At 53.1% G+C, this 21,151-nt stretch overlaps 1 protein-coding gene across 2 annotated transcripts; it reads left to right on the forward strand.

Moving 5' to 3' along the window:
* Nucleotides 1-14,175: 14,175 nt before the first annotated feature.
* LOC133885926 (putative pentatricopeptide repeat-containing protein At1g53330) lies at nucleotides 14,176-16,674 on the forward strand. Of its 2 annotated transcripts, none has more exons than XM_062325695.1 (2): nucleotides 14,176-15,803; nucleotides 15,935-16,674. In XM_062325695.1, exon 1 carries the CDS (start codon nucleotides 14,237-14,239, stop codon nucleotides 15,617-15,619), a length of 1,383 nt encoding a protein of 460 aa, XP_062181679.1. In that variant the 5' UTR covers nucleotides 14,176-14,236; the 3' UTR covers nucleotides 15,620-15,803; nucleotides 15,935-16,674. The 2 variants fall into 2 exon arrangements, with proteins under 2 accessions (XP_062181679.1, XP_062181678.1); XM_062325694.1 differs by having other exon boundaries at nucleotides 14,176-15,747; nucleotides 15,935-16,665.
* Nucleotides 16,675-21,151: the final 4,477 nt, after the last annotated feature.

The raw sequence follows: 21,151 nt of genomic DNA on the forward strand, positions 1-21,151 counted from the left end.
TATCTGCGCCGCCACCTGGCGCCTCTACGGGAGCAGGTCCGGCCCTGCTGGGTGTACACGGGCCCCCAGGACATCACCAGGACCCAGATCGGCGCGGAGTGGGACCTGGACAATGCGACGCTGAGGGGCCTGCTCCGGGTGGTGACCGGCGTGGATGATCTGGGCCGGGCGGAGCTTCCTTGGAAGGAGCTGGCGCTCTACGCCGACCTGAACCGGGTGGCGCTGCAAGCGACGCTGCCCGAGTTCGACGCCCAGTGGCTGGTCGACCGGCCAGGGCGCCGGAACCCCGGGACTATCCAGATTCCCGGGGTGGACGAGGCGACCGGCCGCGCTCCGAGGGCCTCTGGCGGGGACGCCGCCAGAAGCAGGCCGCAGGCGGCCCGGCGCAGACCGGTGGCTCGAGCGCCACGGGTGGCGGGCCGCAGGCCAGTGGCGCGGGAGCCGCCAGGCCGGTGGAGGAGGCGCCGCCGGCAGTGGGGCGGTGACAGCACTGGGGGACAAAGGAAAGCGCCCCCAGACTTTCATTCCTATGCCGATGTCCTCGTCGTCGCCGTCGCCACCGCGGTAGCGGCCGCCGGCGGGTGGTGCGAAGGAGGGAGGCGGGGGCGACCAACCGTCCGACGCGGGGCCCGCGATGGAGGCGGCATTCGCTGTTCTGGAACCAGACGTTGATCTGCTTGGGCTCGATGTTGCAGAGGATGGAGCATCTGCGGTTCTGGAACTAGACCTTGATCTGCTTGGGCTCGATGTTGCAGAGGATGGGGCATTTGCGGTTCTGGAACCCGGGGGCCAAGGCCGGCACGGGAGCTCGGGCACAGCGGGTGCCCAAGCCGGCCCGCCGCCAGAGTCGGAGCCCGCAGTGGCCCCGCCGAGCCCCCCGCGGAAGAGGAGGAGGGAGGATTTCAGGCCAAAGCCATCGGGCCCGGAGTACAAGATCCCGGAATTGAGATGGCAATACCGAAGACCAAAAACTGCGTAAGTTTCCCCCCTTTTCCCTAAGCATGCCTTGCCCGGAGTGAGTTCGGAGACTGACCTTTGATTTCTCTTTCAGGCCGCCTAAGTACGTCCCTGGAGACCAAGGACGGCCGGAGGCGCCGAGGCCAGCTCCAGCCCCTGTGCCGAGCGCACCTGAGCCGAGCACGCCGGTGGAGCCGGAGCCACAGAGCGCGCTGGCCGAACCAGAGCCGCAGGCGCCGCCCTGCCCCGAGCAGCCGGCGCCGGCCAAGCCCGCCCCGAGCACATCGAGTGCGGGGCGGATGGCCTCGTCGAGGGCGGTGACCGCGTGGTAGTATTCGGGGACCCCGAGCCCCTCAGAGAGGGCTCGCAGGGGACCCAGTGCCCAACCGTTGTCCAGCCGGCCTGCAGAACCCCTCCTGGACGTGCTAGGAAGCGCCCGGGAGGTGATCGAGTGGCTGGAGGCGGCCGTGGTGGGCGAGAAGACCCAACTTGAGGCGGGCCGCGCCGCCCTTCTTGAGGAGAGGGAGCGACTGGCCGAGGGCAGACGCCTTTTTGAGGCCCGCCTCGCTGCAGCGCGCGCCGTCCACGAGAATGAGCAGCGCGCGATAGAGGCGGAGCGGGAGGCCCTGGAGGAAATACGCACGGAGGCCGTGCAGGAGAAAGAAGAAGCCGCCCGCCTGGCCGAGACATTGCGGCGGCGGGCCGCCGAGGTACTCGCCAGGGAGAGGTCAGTGCGGGCTCGGGAGGACGTGATCCTGTCTCGCGAGCGGACGGTGGAGGCCTCCTAGGCGGACTTAGCCTGCCAGAAGGACGAGGTCGAGCAGAGCCATGCCGAGATCCAGCGTCGGGAGGAGGACATCGCGATTCGCGAGACCGACATCGGCCTCATGGCGACGGCTCTGGACGCCCGGGAGGAGCTACTGATTCGCCGGGAGATGGAGGCTGCTGAGGCGTCGGCGGCCTTATCTGCTCGGGAAGAGCGGGCCGCCATGTGGGAGTCAGAGCTGACTGCCCGGGAGCAGGCCCTCTCTGCCCTCGCTGAGCAGGTGAAGCAGAAGCAGGCCGAAGTCTCGGCGCCCGGCGCCGCCCTGACCAGCACGGCCGAGGGACTGAGCTTGGAGGAGCGGCTGCAGATCATGAAGGACGAGCTCGAGACCGTCAGCGCCGAATGGACCAATGTGAAGCTGATGATGGGAGACATCCTTCAGCAGGCACGGAGGTCCGTGAGGGTGGCCGGGCTCGGGCGAGTCCACGTGGGCGAGAAGGGGATGGAGCGAGCTACCATCGACCACATCGCCCTCGGCTTCTAGGAGATCAGCCAGCAACTCAAGGTGCTTCCCCAGGCCGTGCAGGAGCTAGCTGCCCAGGAAGGGCGTGGCCTGGCCCAAGCGGTGGCCGAGCACGTCCTGGCCTGCTACCGGAGCTGGGATCCAAACTTCTCGCTGGAGCCACCTCGGGAAGGGGTGGTCGAGGCCGAGGAGGAGGCCGCCCGGGAAGCTGTCCGGGGCATCGCCGCCGAGGTGGCGGCTTGCTTCATGCGGGAGCCACCACCGCCGGACCCGGGCAGCAGCGGCGAGGAGTCCCCGCTACCTTCTGAGCCCGACAACTCGGACTTAGATTAGGCTTTTGTAATTTTCTTTTTCTTTGACTTGATGTAAATATGGGAGTGATCCCTCAGAATAGCTGTCCTTTCTTTTGAATATAATGGAAGCCTTTCTTTGGGGTCGCAACTCCGTGTTCTTCCAAATGCTTGATGAAGTTTCTGTTCCTTTCACTTGATGTTCCGAGGAGTACTCAGTCAGATCGAGCCCGACCTTTCCCTCCCCGAGAACGAAGTTGCCCCGACCACTCATCGCCCGAGTAGTGAGGCCTTCTTTGCGCGTTCAGCCCCCGAGCCCTCGTGAGTCCGCAGCGGCTAAGTCAAGAAACAAAGGCACGAACTTCCTTGCTCGGGAGATAGGTCGATCAGCACGGAGCACGCCATGACCAGTGAACACTTTCCCATTTTGCGACCACTCAAACAGGTAGACTGGAGACATGTGCAGGCGGAAATGCGACCAAGAGTCCCCACGGTTTGGTGGTGCCCGGGCTAGAACGGACCGGACCGAGCACCGACAGCCCGCCCCCAGGGTCTAGGCTCCCGACCACTCTTTGCTCGAGCGGTGAGATTACCCGAGAACCCTAGAGGCTCGGTAGTGCTCAGGGCCTTTTAAGCGGACCGAACACCATGACCACCATGAAGGACTTCGGTCAGACATCGCCGTTCGTACGGTACACCTTTCTACTGTCTGTTCTGTCATTCCGGGAAAAGCGGACACGTGGGCAGGGTTTTGTGCGCGAGGAGACCATCTCGCCGAATAGATTAGAATACGAGGGCCCCGAGGACAACTCGGGAATAGTATATTACTTGAATGTGAATTCGTATAACTTTAACCACTCACTGGACAGCTGTCAGCTTTTCGACCGACCGATCCAGGAGAGGCATGCGCTCCGAGCTTGGGGTGTCCGGGAACTTGGTTCCTTCGGCTGCAGCGCCCGAGCACTGTGGAGCGTGAAGGGGAGCCCGGGACTAGGCGATCCCGACCACTCATGACCGAGCGGTCGGACCACCTGAGGACCCCTAGGCCCGAGCAGCGACCTAGGCGCTGAGGCCCTCGCGGTCGACATGCTTGTGCTCTTGATTGTTGATCTGTGATTTGAGAAAATAGAAAAATTCCTTGCTTGGTGCGCTCTGTTAGTGCGGTACAAATTATAGACTGCTCTTGTTTTCGACCCGAGACCTCTCGAATACCCGGACCGGCGGACTATACAGGCAGAGGCATAACCCAGAGGTCCTATGGTTCGATGGTGCCCGGGTATGACAGACCAGACCGAGCACCGACAGCCCGCCTCTGGGGCTTAGGCTCCGGACTACTCTTTGCTCGAGCGATAGGATTACCCGAGAACCCCAGGGACTCGGTGATGCCCGGGGGACTGCCACGACACCGAACACCACAGCCTACCACGACAAACATAGGTCAGCGGCAACTGCCCACGCGCATACCGATCGGGATTTTTTTATCAACGGGGAAAAAGAGAGAGTAATTTTTTCTCGCACAATCGAGCATCTCACCAGACAGATTAAACATATGGTTTCCAGAAAAAAATAAAATTTGACATAAGAACTGGACATTGATAACATATATATCGTATTGACAATTTTTACAAGACTGGGTGACTTACCCGGTTAGTGGTAGCCCCCGGTCAACTTGGGCGGGGGGGGGGGGGGGGGGGGGAAGCCCCCGGCCTGGTTGACCTGAGCACGCATACATGCCATCTACGGGAAGAACTTGCGCAGATGCTCGATGTTCCACGCGTTGGGAAGCGGCTGCCCGTCCTCTGCAGCCAGCCGAAAGGAGCCTTCTCGCGGGACACCTATCACGGTAAAGGGGCCTTCCCACATAGGGGACAGTTTATTCCTTCCTTCGCGCAATTGGACGCGTCGGAGAACTAGATCCCCCACCTCGAGAGACCGGGCCCGGATATGACACTGATGATAGCATCGCAGGCTTTGCTGGTAGCGGGCTGCTCGGACGGCGGCACGTCGCCGGCGCTCCTCCAAGTAGTCGACGTCGTCGCGCCTTCGCTGTTCCTGTTCGCCTTCAGAGTAGGCATGCACCTGAGGGGAGCCTAGAGTGAGCTTGGAGGGGAGGACCGCCTCAGCGTCATACACAAGGAAGAAAGGGATCTCCCCAGTAGCGCAACTCGGCATGGTCTGATTGGCATAGCACGGCAGGTAGCTCGTCGATCCACCCTTTCCCGTGCTTTGCGAGCACATTGTAGGTCCGGGTTTTGAGCCCCTTCAATATCTCCACATTGGCGCGCTCGACCTGCCCATTGCTCCGAGGATGAGCGACAGAGGCGAAGCAGAGCTTGATGCCGAGGTCCTCGCAGTAGTCCCCGAACAGGGCACTTGTGAACTGGGTGCCATTGTCGGTGATGATCCGGTTCGGGACGCCGAAGCGACTGGTGATACCGCGGATGAACTGGAGCGCCGTGTTCTTGGTCACCTTGACGATTGGAACCACCTCCGGCCACTTGGTAAACTTGTCGATGGTGACATAGAGGTACTCATAGCCCCCGATTGCTCGGGGGAATGGACCTAGAATGTCCAGCCCCCAGACCGCGAAGGGCCATGACAGGGGGATGGTTTGAAGAGCCTGAGCTGGCTGGTGAATCTGCTTTACGTGGAACTGGCATGCCCTGCAGCGCCGAACCAACTCGGAAGCATCCTGGAGAGCTGTAGGCCAGTAGAAGCCTTGCCGGAAGGCCTTCCCGACCAACGTGCGGAACGATGCATGGCCATCGCACTCGCCCTCGTGGACCTCAGCGAGAAGCTCGCCGCCTTCTGCCCGGGTGATACATTTCAGGAGGACGCCGCTTGCGCCGTGCCGGTAGAGATCCTCATCTACTATGGTATAGCGTTTGGACTACCGAGCAATTCTTTCAGCAGAGACATCATCCCCGGGGAGGAACTTTTCTTTCAAGTACCCTCAGATCTCATCCATCCACGAGCCATCTTGAGAACAGCCAGCAAGCGCAGCGCGCTCGCCGGGCGGCGGCACCCTGTCGGGGCTTCCCACTAAGGGCGCCGCCGGGGTCCCCTGAATTGGGCTCGAGGTTTCCCCTTCGTCCTGTTCGGCAGGCAGGACGGAAGGCCGTGTGAGTCTTTCTTCAAAGACTGCGGTAGGGACGTGCGCATGGGAAGAGGCCAGGCGAGAGAGGTCATCGGCCAGAGCGTTGTCGCGGCGAGAGATGTACCGCAGCTCCAGGCCGTCGAAGTGCCTCTCCAGCTTCCTGACTTCCGCCACGTATGCCGCCATTTGAGGATCTGTGCACTGGTATTCTTTTGACACCTGGTTGACCACCAGCTGGGAGTCTCCCTTGACCAGGAGGCGACGAATCCCGAGGCCCACCACGGCCCGGAGGCCAGCGATGAGGCCCTCATATTCTGCCATGTTGTTGGTTGCTTGGAACTGCAGCTGCACGACGTATCGGAGTTCTTCACCCGTTGGGGAGGTGAGAACCACTCCGGCCCCCGCGCCTTTCAGCGTGAGGGAACTGTCGAAGTGCATAATCCAGTACCCGGGCGCATCGTGCCCGGGATATGCGGAAATTTCTTCTTGGTCGACCTCGGGGACGGGCGTCCACTCTGCCACGAAGTCAGAGAGCGCCTGGCTTTTGATCGCCTGGTGGCTGACAAAGTGCAGGTCGAACTCCGCCAGCTCCACCGCCCACTTGACGACGCGCCCGGTGCCTTCTCGGTTCTGGAGGATGGGCCCCAGTGGGTACGTGGTAACCACCGAGACCTTGTGCGCCTGGAAGTAGTGGCGGAGCTTCCAGGAAGCAACGAGCACGGCATAGAGCAGCTTCTGGGCTTGGGGGTATCTTGTTTTGGCGTCCCGGAGGACTTCACTGACGAAGTACACCGGTCACTGTACACGGCGGGCCCGGACTGCGGCTTCACCCGAGGGCCTGTCACAGCCCCCGAGCTCGGCGACGTGGTCGGGGCTGGCCGGGTGCTCGGGCTCGACTCCCTGCTCGGGAGGAGCCAAGTGCTCGGGCTCGACCCCCTGCTCGGGGGGAGCCGAGAGGACTGGGGAGTGCTCGAAGGCGGCTGGGAGCTGGGACCCAGCATCTTGCCCCGAGCACTCATCGCGTTCCACCACCAGCACCATGCTCACGACCTGAGGAGTGGACGAGACGTAGAGCAGTAGTGGCTCGCCCTCGGAGGGGGCCACCAGTACGGGCGGCGAGGTGAGATACTTCTTCAGATCGCAGAAGGCATGCTCGGCCTCCAGCGTCCAGTCGAAACGACCGGTCTTCTTCAGAAGCTTGAAGAGGGGGAGTCCTCACTCACCATGTTTGGAGATGAAGTGCCCGAGGGCCACCATGCAGCCGGCGAGACGCTGGACCTCCTTGAGTCGAGCCGGGGGTCGCATCTGCTCGATGGCCCGGATCTTCTCTGGGTTGGCCTCGATCCCTCAGCTGGAGACCAAGAAACCGAGGAGCTTGCCCGCAGGTACCCCGAAGACACACTTCTCGGGGTTGAACTTCAAGCGGGTAGTGCGGAGATTGTTGAAAGTCTCGGCAAGATCTTCAAGCAGGGTGGCGCGGTCTCGGGACTTGACCACGAGATCGTCAATGTAGGTCTCGACGTTACGGCCAACTTGCGAGTCAAGGGTGATGCGGACAGCGCGTTGAAAAGAAGACCTAGCGTTGCGCAAACCAAAAGGCATCGATACATAGCAATAAGTCCCCACCGAAGTGGTAAAAGAAGTTTTTTCTTCATCCTCTATGGCCATGCGAATTTGGTGATAACTAGAGTTTGCATCTAAGAAATATAAAAGATCACACCCCGCGGTTGCATCTACAATTTGATCTATGAGGGGTAAAGGAAAAGGATCTTTTGGGCAAGCCTTGTTTAGGTCGGTGTAGTCCACGCACATGCAGAGCTTGCCGTTGGCCTTCGGGACGATGACTGGGTTCGCCAGCCACTCGGGGTGGAGGACTTCTCGGATGAATCCGGCGTCAAAGAGCTTACTGACTTGCTCCCGGATGAACTCCTGACGCTCGGGCGCCTGCCGCCGGACTTTCTGCATCACCGGGCGTGCGTCCGGGCGCACAGCCAGGTGGTGCTCGATCACCTCCCTAGGGATCCCGGGCATATCAGACGGCTGCCATGCAAACACGTCGACGTTAGCCCGGAGGAAGGCGACGAGCGCGCTTTCCTATTTGCCGCCCAGGTCACCGCCGATTCGGACGACCTGGGAGGCGTCTTCGCCCACCACGACCTCCTTTGTAGGAACGGAGGCGTCGGCAGCGAGTCGGGGTTTGGATGAAGAGGGTCCCGGGCCCCCTGGATGACCTTCGACCTCGGCCCGAGCTGAGACCAAGGCCGAGTATAACTGCTCGGCGCAGGAGATGACGCTGCTAGTCTCGGCGGACACGGAGATGGGGCCCGTCGGGCCCGGCATCTTAACCGTGAGGTACGCGTAGTGCGTGACCACCATGAACCGAGCGAGCGCCGGGCGCCCAAGGATGGCGTTGTAGGGGAGGGGGAGCTCCACGACGTCGAAGATGACGTTCTCCGTCCGGAAATTATCTCGGCTCCCGAATGTCACGGGCAGCTCGACCTGCCCGAGGGGCAGGGAGTGCCCTGGTGTCACCCCGTAAAAGGGGAGCGACAGCTTTAGGCGCCTGGAGGGCATCTGCAGCTTCTCGAAAGCCTCCTTGGAGAGGAGGTTAAGGCCTGCGCCCCCGTCGATCAGCACTTTGCTGACCTTCACATTGCAGATGGTGGGGGACACTACCAGGGGTAGTCGCTCTACGCCTGCAGTACTGGCGGGGTGGTCGGCCATGCTGAACGTGATCGGGGCATTCGACCACTTCAGGGGCCTTGCAGCCTCTTTGCTCGGGGTCGCTGAGCACACCTCGCACCGCATGGTCTTGACACTGCGGCGGGAGGAGGGCGTGTACGCGCCTTCGTCGATGAAGGTGATGGTGTGCTCGGGCTCCTGGAAGCCGAGCTCTTGGTTGTTGGGGGCGACTCCGTCGTCGTTGCCCCTGCGGGGCTCCTCGCGGTCCCTCTGGCGCTGCTCGATGAGGCCCTTGACCGTGCGGCACTCCGTGAGGTCATGCCACCTGGTCTGGTGGATCTGGCACCACTTCCCCGGCTCGGGCCCCGTAGGAGCAGGGGCCCTTGCCGGAGCGGGAGCCCTTGCGGGAGCTGGAGCCCTCGCGGGCGCAGGCCGTCTGTTGCGCGGCCGCCCGGCGTGCTTGCTGGCGGTCGGGTTCCTGGGCCGACCCATGGGCGGGGCCCTAGGCTGGCTCGACGGGGATAGCCTCGCGCCTCCTTCTCTTTTTCTTTTCCTACCTGTCGGAGCGGGAAGGACCTGGCTGATCGGCGGCGGGATGCTCAGGGCACGGAATGTGCCATGCCCGAGCTTCCGCCGCCTTGGCGCACTTATCGGCCAGCATGAAAAGCTCCGTGGTGGTTTCGACTTCGTGCGTGCCCAGCTTCTCGAGCATCCGCTTGTCGCGGACACCCTGCCGGAACGCGACAATGATAGCGTGGGGGTTATCCGCGGGATGGTGTTGCGGACCTGGCTGAAGCGCTGTATGAAGCACCGCAGTGTCTCTCACTCCTGCTGTTTGACGGCGTGGAGGTCGCATTCCAGGCCGGGGCGCGTGAACGTGCCCTGAAAGTTAGCCACAAACTGGTGGCAAAGATCATCCCAGGAGCTGATAGATTCTGGGGGTAAGTTCATAAGCCAAGAGCGGGTAGAGCCCCTCAAGGCGACATGAAAGTAGTTGGCCATCACCTTTTCACTGCCGTCGGCCGCTTGGACAGCAGTGGTGTATATCTGGAGGAACTCGACGGGGTCGATGGACCCATCGTACTTCTCCGGCAGTTCTGGCCGGAACTTGGTGGGCCATTTGACCCGGCGGAGCTCGCTGGTGAAGGCTCGGCAACCGGTGCCGTACCTTGCGGCACGGGCAGCACCCTTGGGCGGTGAACGTCGGCGAGCCAGGGAGCCCCGACGATCATGGGACGGCAAGGAGGAGGCTTGGTCCTCGGCTTCAGCCTCATGCCAGGTCTCCCGTTGGCGCTCGAGGGTGACGCGCGCGTCTTCGACGCCCCTCTACTCGTTGAGGTGCAAGCGGAGGTCCTGAGCTCCGGTAGTGGCCAGGGGGGCAGCGCTCCGCTTGGAGACCCCCCGGCCAGTGCGACCGCCACCTGATGATGGGCCGATCTTAGCTGCGCCGCGGTGTGAGGTAGCGCGGGAACTTTCGGCCAGCACCTGGCGGTGGGCCGTGCCGACTAGGGCGGCTACTTCCTGGAGCTAGCGGCCTTCCGGGGTTTCCCCCGCCGCCTGGACTGGCGGGTGCCTTAGGAGAGCTTGCGCCGCAAGCAGCGCACTCCCAGGACTGGCCTCGCCGAAGGCAAGCCTACGCCGCAGCGGCGCCCGGCGCTGTCCAGACGTGGATCTGGCGGCAGGAGTTGCGGCCACTTGCTGGGGGTTGGATGGTGCACTAGCGACGGCAGCGCCGGCCCTGCTGGGCCCAGCGCCATGGTCCCCCTGAGAGGGGAACGCCGTGCGTGCAGATCATGGCTGCTGCTAGGAAGCAGCAGCGACTGGGGCCTCCTGAGCGAGGGGCTCCATTTCCTCACTGGAGCTGGAGCCAGAGCGCCGGAGACGATGGCCACCAGCCATTTTTCCTGTAGGAGAAAACAAACAAATAAATTCAGGGATGCAACCCTCCCCTATCTGGAGCGCCAGCTGTCGGAGGGTTAGCTCATGTCGCAGGGATCCTGAGGGACCCCTTTTTAGAGATTCGGCCAGGGGGATGATTCTGAATATGTTTGCTGGAGAAATAAATGGATGTGAATGCGATGGCTGGTGGGGTGGAATGATCTAATGCAGAAAAGAGTAAATGCACTAGGGGTTTAGACAGGTTCGGGCCGTATGGAGGCGTAACACCCTACTCCTGTGTGGATGCTATAAATGCCTTGAGAATGTCTCTCAGGAATGTGCTGGTTACGAGAATGTCTGTCTATCCTAGAGCCTGGGGCTCCTTGTTCTTCGGTTTCTATGCTCGTACGAAGGTGTTCTTCGATCTGTGTGTGCCTGTTGGCTCTGGGTGCGCTTGGACTTCTCGATCTTCTCTACTTCCTTAACTTCTTCAACCTTGCAAAGCTTGCTGAGCTCTTTTTTTTTAGCCTGTCTTTGTCCGTGCTGCCGGCCGCTTTAAATACCCGCCGGCGGTAGCGTGCCCTGAATGGGAGGGCACGAGTTCCAAGGTGCCATAAATGGAAAATGCGTCATCATAGCCTCTACGCGAAGTGACGAGGGTTGAAAACGCGCCCCGCACCCGGTCTTCTGTCGTCATGATGGCGCTGGCAACGGGCGCCGTGGAGAGGGCCCACCGGGCAGCCGCAGAGCGGCCCGGCGTGCCCGCCCCGTCTTGTTCGCTTGCCACAGTAGCGCGGTAGACGGAACGCCTCGGGCCTCGCGATGCTATCCCGAGGCGCGCCGGATAGCGCGGGATGGGACCCGTGCATTTAATGTCCCCACGCCCTTCTGCCAGAATATGGCAGGAACTGACACCGAGCGTGGCGGGAGCAGTTGGAGGTGACAGGCCACGCGCGCTCTTAAATGTGGCCTCAGGCCTTTCACCGGCTGACACCTCATCGCTGGACCCCTGTGGGGGCCACTGACGGGGGGCTTTCCTGTGTAGTCGGGGAACCGAGTGCTCGGGGGTCACTGTTCACCTTCTCGAGCACTCTCTCCCGAGAACGACCTTTCTCGGTCCTCGGGGAACCGAGTGCTCGGGGACCACTGTTCACGGCCCGAGCACTCTCTCCCGGTCTTGACTGTACGGATCCTCGGGGAACCGAGTGCTCGGGGGCCGCTGCTCGCAGCCCCGAGCACTCTCTCCCGGAACTTCCTTCGTTGGGTCCTCGGGGCACTCGGGTGCCCGGGGGGCTACTGCTCGCAGTCCCGGGCACACCTCTCCCGGTACTCGGTTCTACTGGTCGTCGGGGGACTTAGGTGCTCGGGGGTCACTGTTCACCTCCCCGAGCACTTTCTTCCCGGTCACTTAGTCTTCGCAGATCATCGGGGAACCCGGGCACTCGGGGACCACTGACTGTGGCCCCAAGCGCCCTCTCCCGGGACTTAGTCTTTTTTACCTCGTGGAGGTAACCCGCGGAATGGCGCCACGTGGCGGATTGCTGACCTAGCCTCGGAATTCGGGGACCCCTGATTCCTGATTCACTGACAGTCACCCAGTAGCAACATAACTCAAATTTGGGCCCCCTTAAATCTTTGTGTTGGATGGACTATTCTGTATTCATAGGGATTCAGTGCAATTACCGATAATAAACTATGTTTTAAGGGGTTGTTCGCGCATTACTATTCAGAGCTTGTTTTAGAGGATAGTTTCTTTTTTCTCATCGATTCATTCAGGTAATAGGACAGACTTACAATTACCATTATCATCAGTTTGATTTCCCTCCGCTGTTGCATGCAGTATGCCACTGCTGTCTCGTGCTATATATATGATAGGTTCATTTCATATATTAAACAAACAATAGTGTCAAGATAAGGATGCTTAAGTTAGCATCCATGGTCTGTGAAGCCATCATTTTGATGGCATGATTTGGTCGCGAAGGCTTGCATAAGTGTCATCAATTGAGGACAGTAGCAGAGCCAGGAAGAAACACGGAGAGGGGCTGCTGAGCTGGTGTCAATGCTAGGTGGACTACTGAGCTAGCGCTGAGCTAATACTGAACTGCTGGGCTCCTTATATTACATGGACTGAACCGTGCTGCAGCATCCCAGAACGGATCTAGATCTGCCGCTGATTGAGGGAACACCGCTGCAAGGGCACAAAACATTACTACACTCCAAAATGCTAAAACATATCTTTTGATGATTGGACTGGACAGTGAAGTACCTAATCCCTACTTTTCTTACAGTTTACTCTTCCCTTTCAGTACCCTTAATTACCCCCTATGGCCAGGTTACCTAAATATACATAAAAAGGACAATTAATCCTTATTAGGCCGTTCTTGGTTCAAACAAAATTAAATACAGTGATGAAATCATCTTATGTTAATTCTTATGAACGGAACAGACTTCCCCAGAACCTATCCAGAATCAATCTATGATCAGAGCTCAGAAGGGTGGCTCTTCCGAACGTTACAGTAGAGCATCGAGAATGTCTCTGAGGAAACTAACCACATGGAATGCATGGTGATATATCATAAATTGCCCATAATTTTTTTGTTACAGAATGGTCAGTGTCTTGTTTAATGAAGTGACTGTGAACCCTCCTCCCTCAGAGTGTTATACTATGCATGAACTAATCATGTTTGGTTAGATGGCATTTTCAGATCCAACTGCTAAGAATCTGCACAGGCCAAATACCAATTGAGATTGAAGCAGGGACAACAGCACCAATTACTCGATCCTAGCTACATAGATTTCATCACATTATTAGCTTTTTGGGGAAATATATCTCATATTTTCAGGATGGCATACAGTAAATCATAGGAACCTGGGACTGGATATAGTTGGACAGAGAAGTTCCAAGTTCCTACTATTTTGCAGCACAGTTACCATGCTACCACCGCTTGAAAAATGGTGCAAGTATTCGTGAAAAATCCCTAAAAAATTTGAGAGCATCGAGAAAAAAAGAGCATCATTCCACAAAACTTCGATATTAAACTCGGTTTTTTTAGATAATTGAACAAATTTTCAGCCTCTACAAACAAACGGTGCACGCAGCCTCTACAAATCAACACGATGCAAATGATCAGGCATACAATTGGATAACTAGAGCAAGAATAGAGAGCAGTAGCAGCAGTGGATTGGGGTCAGAGAAGTAGAATTTGGGGGAGGCAGTCCGGAATTTGGAGAAGGCAGCACGGGAAGGAAGAGGTGGCCAACACCCTTCGGTTCTGTTCGTCGATATCCCTGCAACGGTATCGTCTTCTATAGTTGTTCTTTCCAACCAGATAGGTCACGATCCAGTTCAATTGTATATAGTTAGAGATATTTGACAGAACTCTTCTAATTTAAATTATCTGAAAGGAGTGATTTTCAAAAATAATTTTATAGTTGAAAGTGATTTTTTAATAATTTTTAAAAATAAACTATGTAAAAAAATAATTCTATGTGAAAAGTAAATTAAGTGAAGCTATTTTTTAGCTCCTATCATCTTAGGGTATGTTTGGCAAAGCTTCCAAAGCAGCTTCTTGGCTGGAATTAGGGAAACTCTGTCAAACAGCAGCTTTAAGCTTTTAGCTTCTTTAGTAGAATCCGTGAGAGTGATTATGTGAAATGAACTAGAAGCTAGAGAGCTGAAAAAAACAACTTCCTGATTCACTTCTCGCATAGAATCACTTTCTCCGTATAGTTTACTCTAGAGAATCACTAGAGAATTATTTTCAGCCACAAAATTACTTTCTTCAAAAAATCATTCTTTACAAGGAATTTAAATCAAAAGAACTCTGTTGAATAGAACTTAGTTTGTTTAAAAAATCACTCCAACAGATCTTACCAAAAAATAAAAAATAAAAGTTACTATTTAATAAGACTATCATAATTTCGTTATAGTAGCTACTTTGGTAGCTCTAGCAAACAGCCCTTAGAAAGCCCGTCTTGTAAGGCCCAAGTCTGTGACACACTACCACGCCTACCCCGTCGGAACGCGGCAATCGAAGCCCGCCATGCTTGCCAAGAAGTTCTCGTCGTACCACCTCGCCGCGGCGCTCCGCCGGGAGCCGGACCCGGCCGCCGCGCTCCGCCTCTTCCTCAGCCCGCCGACGGATGCCACACCCTCCGCCCCGTTCCGCTACTCCCTCCGTTGCTATGACCTCATCATCTCCAAGCTCGCCGCCGCGCGCCTCTTCCCCGCCATGGAGTCCATCCTCTCCCGCCTCCCCGCGGCCGCCCCCAACATCCGCCCCCGCGAGCAACTCCTCTGCCGTGTCATCTCCGCCTACGGCCGCGCGCGCCTCCCCGCCGCCGCGCGCCGCGCCTTCGCGCACCCCGCCTTCGCCGCGCCCCGCACCGCCCGCGCACTCAACGTCCTCCTCCACGCGCTACTTGCCTGCCGCGCGCCCCTCCGCGAACTCCTTGCTGTCTGCCGTGACGCCGCCATTCCGCCCGACGTGTGCACCTACAACATCCTCATGCGCGCCGCCGCCGCGTCCGGCTCTCTGGAGCACGCGCGGCACCTGTTCGACGAAATGCTGCGGCGCGGTAGCGCCCCGACTGTCGTCACTTTTGGTACCATCATCGCCGCGATGTGCGAAGCTGGCCAGTTGGAAGAGGCCTTCGAGGTGAAGGAGGCGATGGTTAGGCGGTTCGACGTGATGCCAAATGCTCATGTGTACGCAAGCCTGATGAAGGGGCTCTGCGGGAGAGGGGATATTGATGCGGCGGTGAGGCTCAAGGAGGAGATGGTTGGAAACGCAGAAGTTAAGCTGGATTCAGCGGTGTATGCGACACTTGTACGGGCATTGTTCCGGGTAGGGCGGAAAGGTGAGGTTGTTGGTTTGCTTGAGGAGATGAAAGAGAGGGGGATTGTGGCTGATAGGGTGGTTTACAATGCGATGATTGCTGGGTTTTGTGAGGATGAGAAGGATCCAAATTCTGCATTTGCAGTGCTTGATGACATGCAGAAGCGTGGATGCAAGGCGGATGCAGTGAGCTATAATACGTTGGTTGCCGGGTTGTGCAAGTTGGCGCGGTGGCAGGATGCGAGTGAATTGGTTGAAGATATGCCAAGGCGGGGGTGCCCTCCGGATGTGGTTACCTACAGGATGCTCTTTGATGGGATGTGTGCTGCTAGGGAGTTTCATGAGGCAGATAAGGTTTTGGATGAGATGGTTTTCAAGGGGTTTGCACCGAGCAAGGATGGTGCCAGGAAGTTCGTTCAGGGGATTGAGAGGGAAGGAGATGCAGTGTTGCTGGAGTCGGTGTTGTGCCGGCTGGCAAAGGTGAAAGCTCTGGAGCCAAGTGGATGGGAGAAAGCTGTGGGTGGTGTGCTGCATGATCCTACGGTGCTGAGGATAGAGAAGCTGCTAGACTCTTTAAGATTTGCTTGATTAGATATCTTCATCGATTTGATCAATGCCGTTGTAGTTCTGAAAGAATGACATGCATAGTTTTTTAACTACAACGATGATGCACCTGCTGGACAAGGCTGCTTTGCAGTTACTCCTACGCAATCCAGGTTAGTACCTTGCTGAAAGGCTTCATGTTGTCTGTGACTGAGGAATATCAAGACAGGTATATGTATGGTTCTTTTGGATTTTCTTGTATGCTTCTGAAGATATTATACTGGGAGTACTCTATTGACTTTTCGTTCCCTTATTGACCACAGTATGATTGTGTTCTAATGCTTGTTGTCATTTCTACAGGTTTTGTGTACGGTCTCTTCTGTAAAGAAATCCATTCAGAGTAGTCAAGGTGAACTAGTATGTATGACAGCAGAAGACGATAGTACTAGTTTTTCCTTCTCCAAAATATCGCACATTTATGTTACTTCGCAGTTGGAAGGGGGATAATTTACAAGAAAAAACAAGTGCAAAGAGATAAGGGGAAAAGAAGAGCATGACATGCGCAACAGACCTACAGTCCTCTTTAGTCAATTTCGGTGCCTTAAAAACTAGAATGTTCAGTCTGAGATGGATGACTGGTTGTTTGTAACAGAAGAATCATTGCTGAGAAAGATTTCAAGGGATGCTAGATTACTCAATTTGTACATTGGAAACTCAACAAGTTTGTCAATTTTATGAAGCAGCTTTTTGTCTATGAGCCAGATGTGGTTTTTGTCTTATGATCCAAGATTATGTGGCGTGGAATTCTTTTATTCAATGGCTGCCAAGTAAGATGTAGGCATATTGTACTGTAAATTGAAATAGAATATAATATACATAATTTTATTGGATTATCTTTTATTCAGCTTCTGCTTTCTCTGTCTAGGTTTTTTTTTTTTTTTTTTTTGGAAATGTTCTCTGTGTAGTTTTCGTGTCATAAAACATGTGTTTTTCACTTGGACTTGTCAACTCGTTTGTAGATGGGAATGCTCTCTTGCACAGGTCAACAAGACCAAAAGCCATGTCCTTATTTATAACGTGAGAATGTCATCGAATTCTGTGAGAGTTACATTTTTTTTGTTGAATTCCTGTTTTTCAAAATCCAAACATGACCGATATTTGTTGCCTCAACAAAGGGAGTGGGAGGGCAGTCCAATCAATCTTGGACGTCCGATCTGAAACCGATGGAGCAGATGATCTGCTACAGTACCGTGTAAACAGCAAAAGATACTGTAACCATGCAAATAGTAGCTAAGATACTGTTTGTCACTGTAGCTACGTCAGAAGACTCTGGCGCCAGTCACAAATTACTGTGCTCCTCTAGGCCGTGAACTCTAGCTCGAACAGAAAGTTTATTCCACTATTATGCAGGACATCACATGCCAAACATAAAGCTGATCAGAGATCTGATTACAAAGCAGTCTCAGATGTAGAGCTCACTTATGTACATGGGAAGCTCAAACCTTCTATTCAGCATGGCTGCATTAGGGGCATGCTATTGATAATAAGCTGGAGATCTAGCATTAATATAAAATCACTGCAGGCAGCAGCAGTGGGGAGCTTAAAATGACGATCCATCACCTGGAACTAAAGTACCGGTAGCTGTGTAAATGTTTAGAAATCGGCTGCCTGTGCAGTGCCACGGACGCTTGAGATTGGATTTCTAGATATATACCTCACCAATGCACTGATTGTCCCGAAATAGTTTGTTTTGCAGTAATGTCAGAGCTGCTAGCTGCTGTCAACAATCTAAAGACTTAATCTAAGATCATCCATAACAGAGATTGGACACATTGTTAGATTAATCTTGTTTTGCATTAGTAGTATGTTAGTTGTGTTCACTTGTCAGTGTAGCTTTGAGCAGGCAAGTGTCTAAGTTAGTTTGAGAGCGTGCTGCATGGCATTGTGGGCCGATCGACAATGAGTAGCGAGTGGATCAGCAGCCAGGAGTTGAGTGCACGTTTGTGTCATGGGAGCTAGCTTGGCCAGATGCTTGCCGAGCCGTGGCGCACGTTCAGGAGCAGGAAAAGGTCAAGCTGTTTGCATGGACGCATGCATCGTCGGTGGACTGAGTACTTACGAGTTTGCTGTTGGACGTGAACGACTTGTTAGCATGTAGATGCATTAGGATAGGCTTTGGCTAGTCATGTGTTGTCCGGTTCGTGCGGCTAGTGGTGCACGTCGCAAAACGGCAGGAAGTTTAGTTAGTACGTGTGTCCAGATCTGCATGTTTAGTTAGTGGCTTCTGTCTATAATAAACATGTAGTTAGTATTTGAAAGATTAAGAGAAACAAAAGAGAAAAGGTACAGGTGTGGTGCCGCAAAGACTTTTGCGTGTGTTCCTCTTCTATGTTCTGCTTGTTAGCTTTCTTTGTGCGTGTTCGCCGTGTGTGTGATTCCGCTCGGCTGATCGCGTTTATCGCTGGCTGGAACCAACACATGCGATTTAACGAGCTTCAGCCCCCCGCGTAGGGACCTAGCTACATGCTCTGGCGGAATCTTGCAGAGGCCAGTCCCTCCGCCCTTGTGTGTGTCGCCCATTATATTTCTCCTATGTATGGCTTTTAGCCAAAAGTAATGAGTTTAGGACCCTTCCAAGTCCCCTAGCTATATACATGCATGTCGTGCTCGATACCTTTCACATAGGCTGTTGCCTGCTGGTCACTTTTTCGGAAATATAAAGCAAAAGCAAAGAAGATTGTAGCTGAAGGGCAAACTCAACAAGGTTTTGGTTGTGATTGAAGGGCAAACTCAATAACAAGTACCACCTATTGTTCCAGTTGTGAGTGAAGGGCAAAATAATATTGTAATCTTCTATTTATGTAAGATCTTATTTCATATTTAAACTATTTATTATTTGTGTTTTTATAAATTTTGAACTTATTGGTTGAGTTTATGATATTATGAGATTTTTTAAATATATTTGTATTGTACTTTTGTCAATTTTATACTCCTCTATAGAATTTACGGTCTTATAAAAATTTAGAGCACACCCAACGACAAAAATCCTTTCTCCTCCGCTGGCTCTCAGAGGAGCTTATACATGAGACGAATTCTGCAGAGTCACCAGTTAGCATGTCTATTGGATATGCATATGCAGCATGTTCTCCAGGTCATGATGGCATGCTTGTAGCTGCTGTCGCATAATCATCTTGGGACTTTGGGCTGGTGTCCACCCGCACATAGTGTCTTGGGTGTCCTCAAGGAGGTTGGGTCCCCTGTGATTTTTTCAGAAAATAAAATAAAAGGGCTTCAAACAGAGGACATGCATAGTGCAACCAGAAGCTGGTTCATGAGTTCGGAACCATCTTGCATACGCAAGACTTCAAGAGATACTATACGTGCCTTATGGCTAATGTGCCAAGTGTATATTCCTATATAATTATGAATACATGCGGTGCAACATTGGTGGTTGATATATATATAATTATGAATACATCATTGAGAATCAGGAGCTTCATTGCTTAAGTTCCAGCGTGATTACAGTCTGAGTCCAAGCATTCTCGGACAGGAAGAGCTGCCTCAACAGACCACTCACCCCTAACCATGTTTTTTTTTTATGAAACAATAGGATCGTCTCCTGCTGGTTATGCATTAAAATAAAAAAAGTTTATAGTAGAACTTTACGGACCAAAAACAAAAATTAAGAGACATATTCAAGTTATTCTAAAGATGCAAGCCATTGGGCTATAGAATCAACTTCTCTTTGTCTCGCACCTTTGGATAACCATGGTGAATTCCTTTTTGAAATTATTCCTTACTGCCTCTGTAGATGGATGCACATCATTGAAAACCCATCATTTCGAATAGTTCAAATGCTCTAGCACATTAGAGTCATGATATCTGTAGCAAAGGAAACACCCAATTTTTTTTGAATAGCCTAAGACTTTGAAAATGACTCAGTTGCAGGTTTATTCGTAATCCAAGTGAGGCCCAACAATTTCTGGCAAAATTACAATGTGAAACAAATGCCTTCTACTTTCCTCAATCTTTAAAATGGAAAGGTCACAGATGTAGGATGGTACATGCATGTTCTTTCTGTGAATAAGCTCCCTTGTATTAAGCCTATCTTTTAGAAGAAGCCAGAAAAAAGACTTTATGTTTCATTTGACAACAACTATTCCAAATCCATTTAAAGATCGGGTGAATTGGTGTGTGCCCAATAAGAATCTTGTATAGTTTAGCAGCTGAGAATGTAGCATTGCCCCATAAGTATGTCCAGGTGTCACCATCATCTAAGAAATGGATATTGTATATGTGCTCTTGTAAGTCAGTAGTTGGTCAAAGGCTTGAACAGATAGGGGTGGGTTAAAAATTTGATGCAGCTGATCCGTTGATGTGGCAGATTTAAGAGTAATCATGCTCTTCTTTGTAAATGAGTATAACTCTGGGAAAACCTGATGAAGAATGATTCCTGCCCATAAATTATGCCAAAGGAGGATAGATGTGCCATTCCCCACTTGAGCGGAGGCAATCCCTTTATGACTTAATTTGAGGATATCTCTCCACCAAAAGGACCATTTCTTTCTATTTGCAGCAAAGTTCCATTTGGATAGTAATTATCCCAAACCAAATGCACCCATGGAAGATCCATTTTATTACAAAACTTATGCAGATTCTTAACCAAAAGAGTATTGTTGTGTGTCCTTAATTTAATAACCCCTAGTCCACCTTCTTATTTATGTCTACAAACCATCTTCCATGGGTGCATTTGGAAATACATATTTTTCTTTTCATAGATCCCAGGGTGGAGTGTAAAAGCACATGTTCAAACTTCCATAACTTTGTCTGCGGATTTTGTAAGGAATATTTGTATTTGTCTTGTGAAAATAGTATCACTAGTTTTGTCATGAAAATTATTTTCATAATACAATAATTTTACAACTTTTAAGTATCACTTTCATATAAAAAGTAGGGTTCACAGTTGCAGTATCAATGTTCAAAATGTTATATATTCACAAATTGAGAGTATTTTAGAAAAATAAAAAGTGTAAATTTCAAAAAGGAAAACTATACTAAGATTATAAAAATATCGTAAAACTACACTTTTAAAAATCAATTTCGCAAAATTACACTTCTATTGACATTTTATATCGCAAAACATAACATAAAAAACCGCCCATCTATTTTGTACCATGTCACAAAACTACATATTTCTTCTTGTTTTGTATCACAAAACTACACTTTTAAGCCTTGATGAAATTATAATTTTGTGACATGGAAGGATAATACATGAACTCTGCGATAGGATGACAATAAGTATAGTTTTGTGAAATTGGTAGTAAAAGGTGTAGTTTTATAATGCTAGAGCCAATAAAAGTGTACAATTGTGAAATTGGTTGTAAAAGGTGTAGTTTTGTTATAGTTTTTTCAATTATTGTGTACTTTTTATTATATTTACTAAAGTAAAAATTAGGATTTCATGCTAAATTAAAACTTGGAGATGCATTTTGCCCTTTTGGACTCTGGACAGAACTCTGATGAACACTTGTGAGCTATACACATAGTCTTCCTGATCCACTCCGTCCAGTCCCCTAT

Source organism: Phragmites australis, chromosome 11, assembly GCF_958298935.1.
Source record: "Phragmites australis chromosome 11, lpPhrAust1.1, whole genome shotgun sequence".
Classification (NCBI taxonomy): Eukaryota; Viridiplantae; Streptophyta; class Magnoliopsida; order Poales; family Poaceae; genus Phragmites; species Phragmites australis.

Bases quoted from the DNA above. Each gene is read 5' to 3' on its own strand.
- LOC133885926 (XM_062325695.1), top strand. From the start codon at position 14,237: ATGCTTGCCAAGAAGTTCTCGTCGTACCACCTCGCCGCGGCGCTCCGC.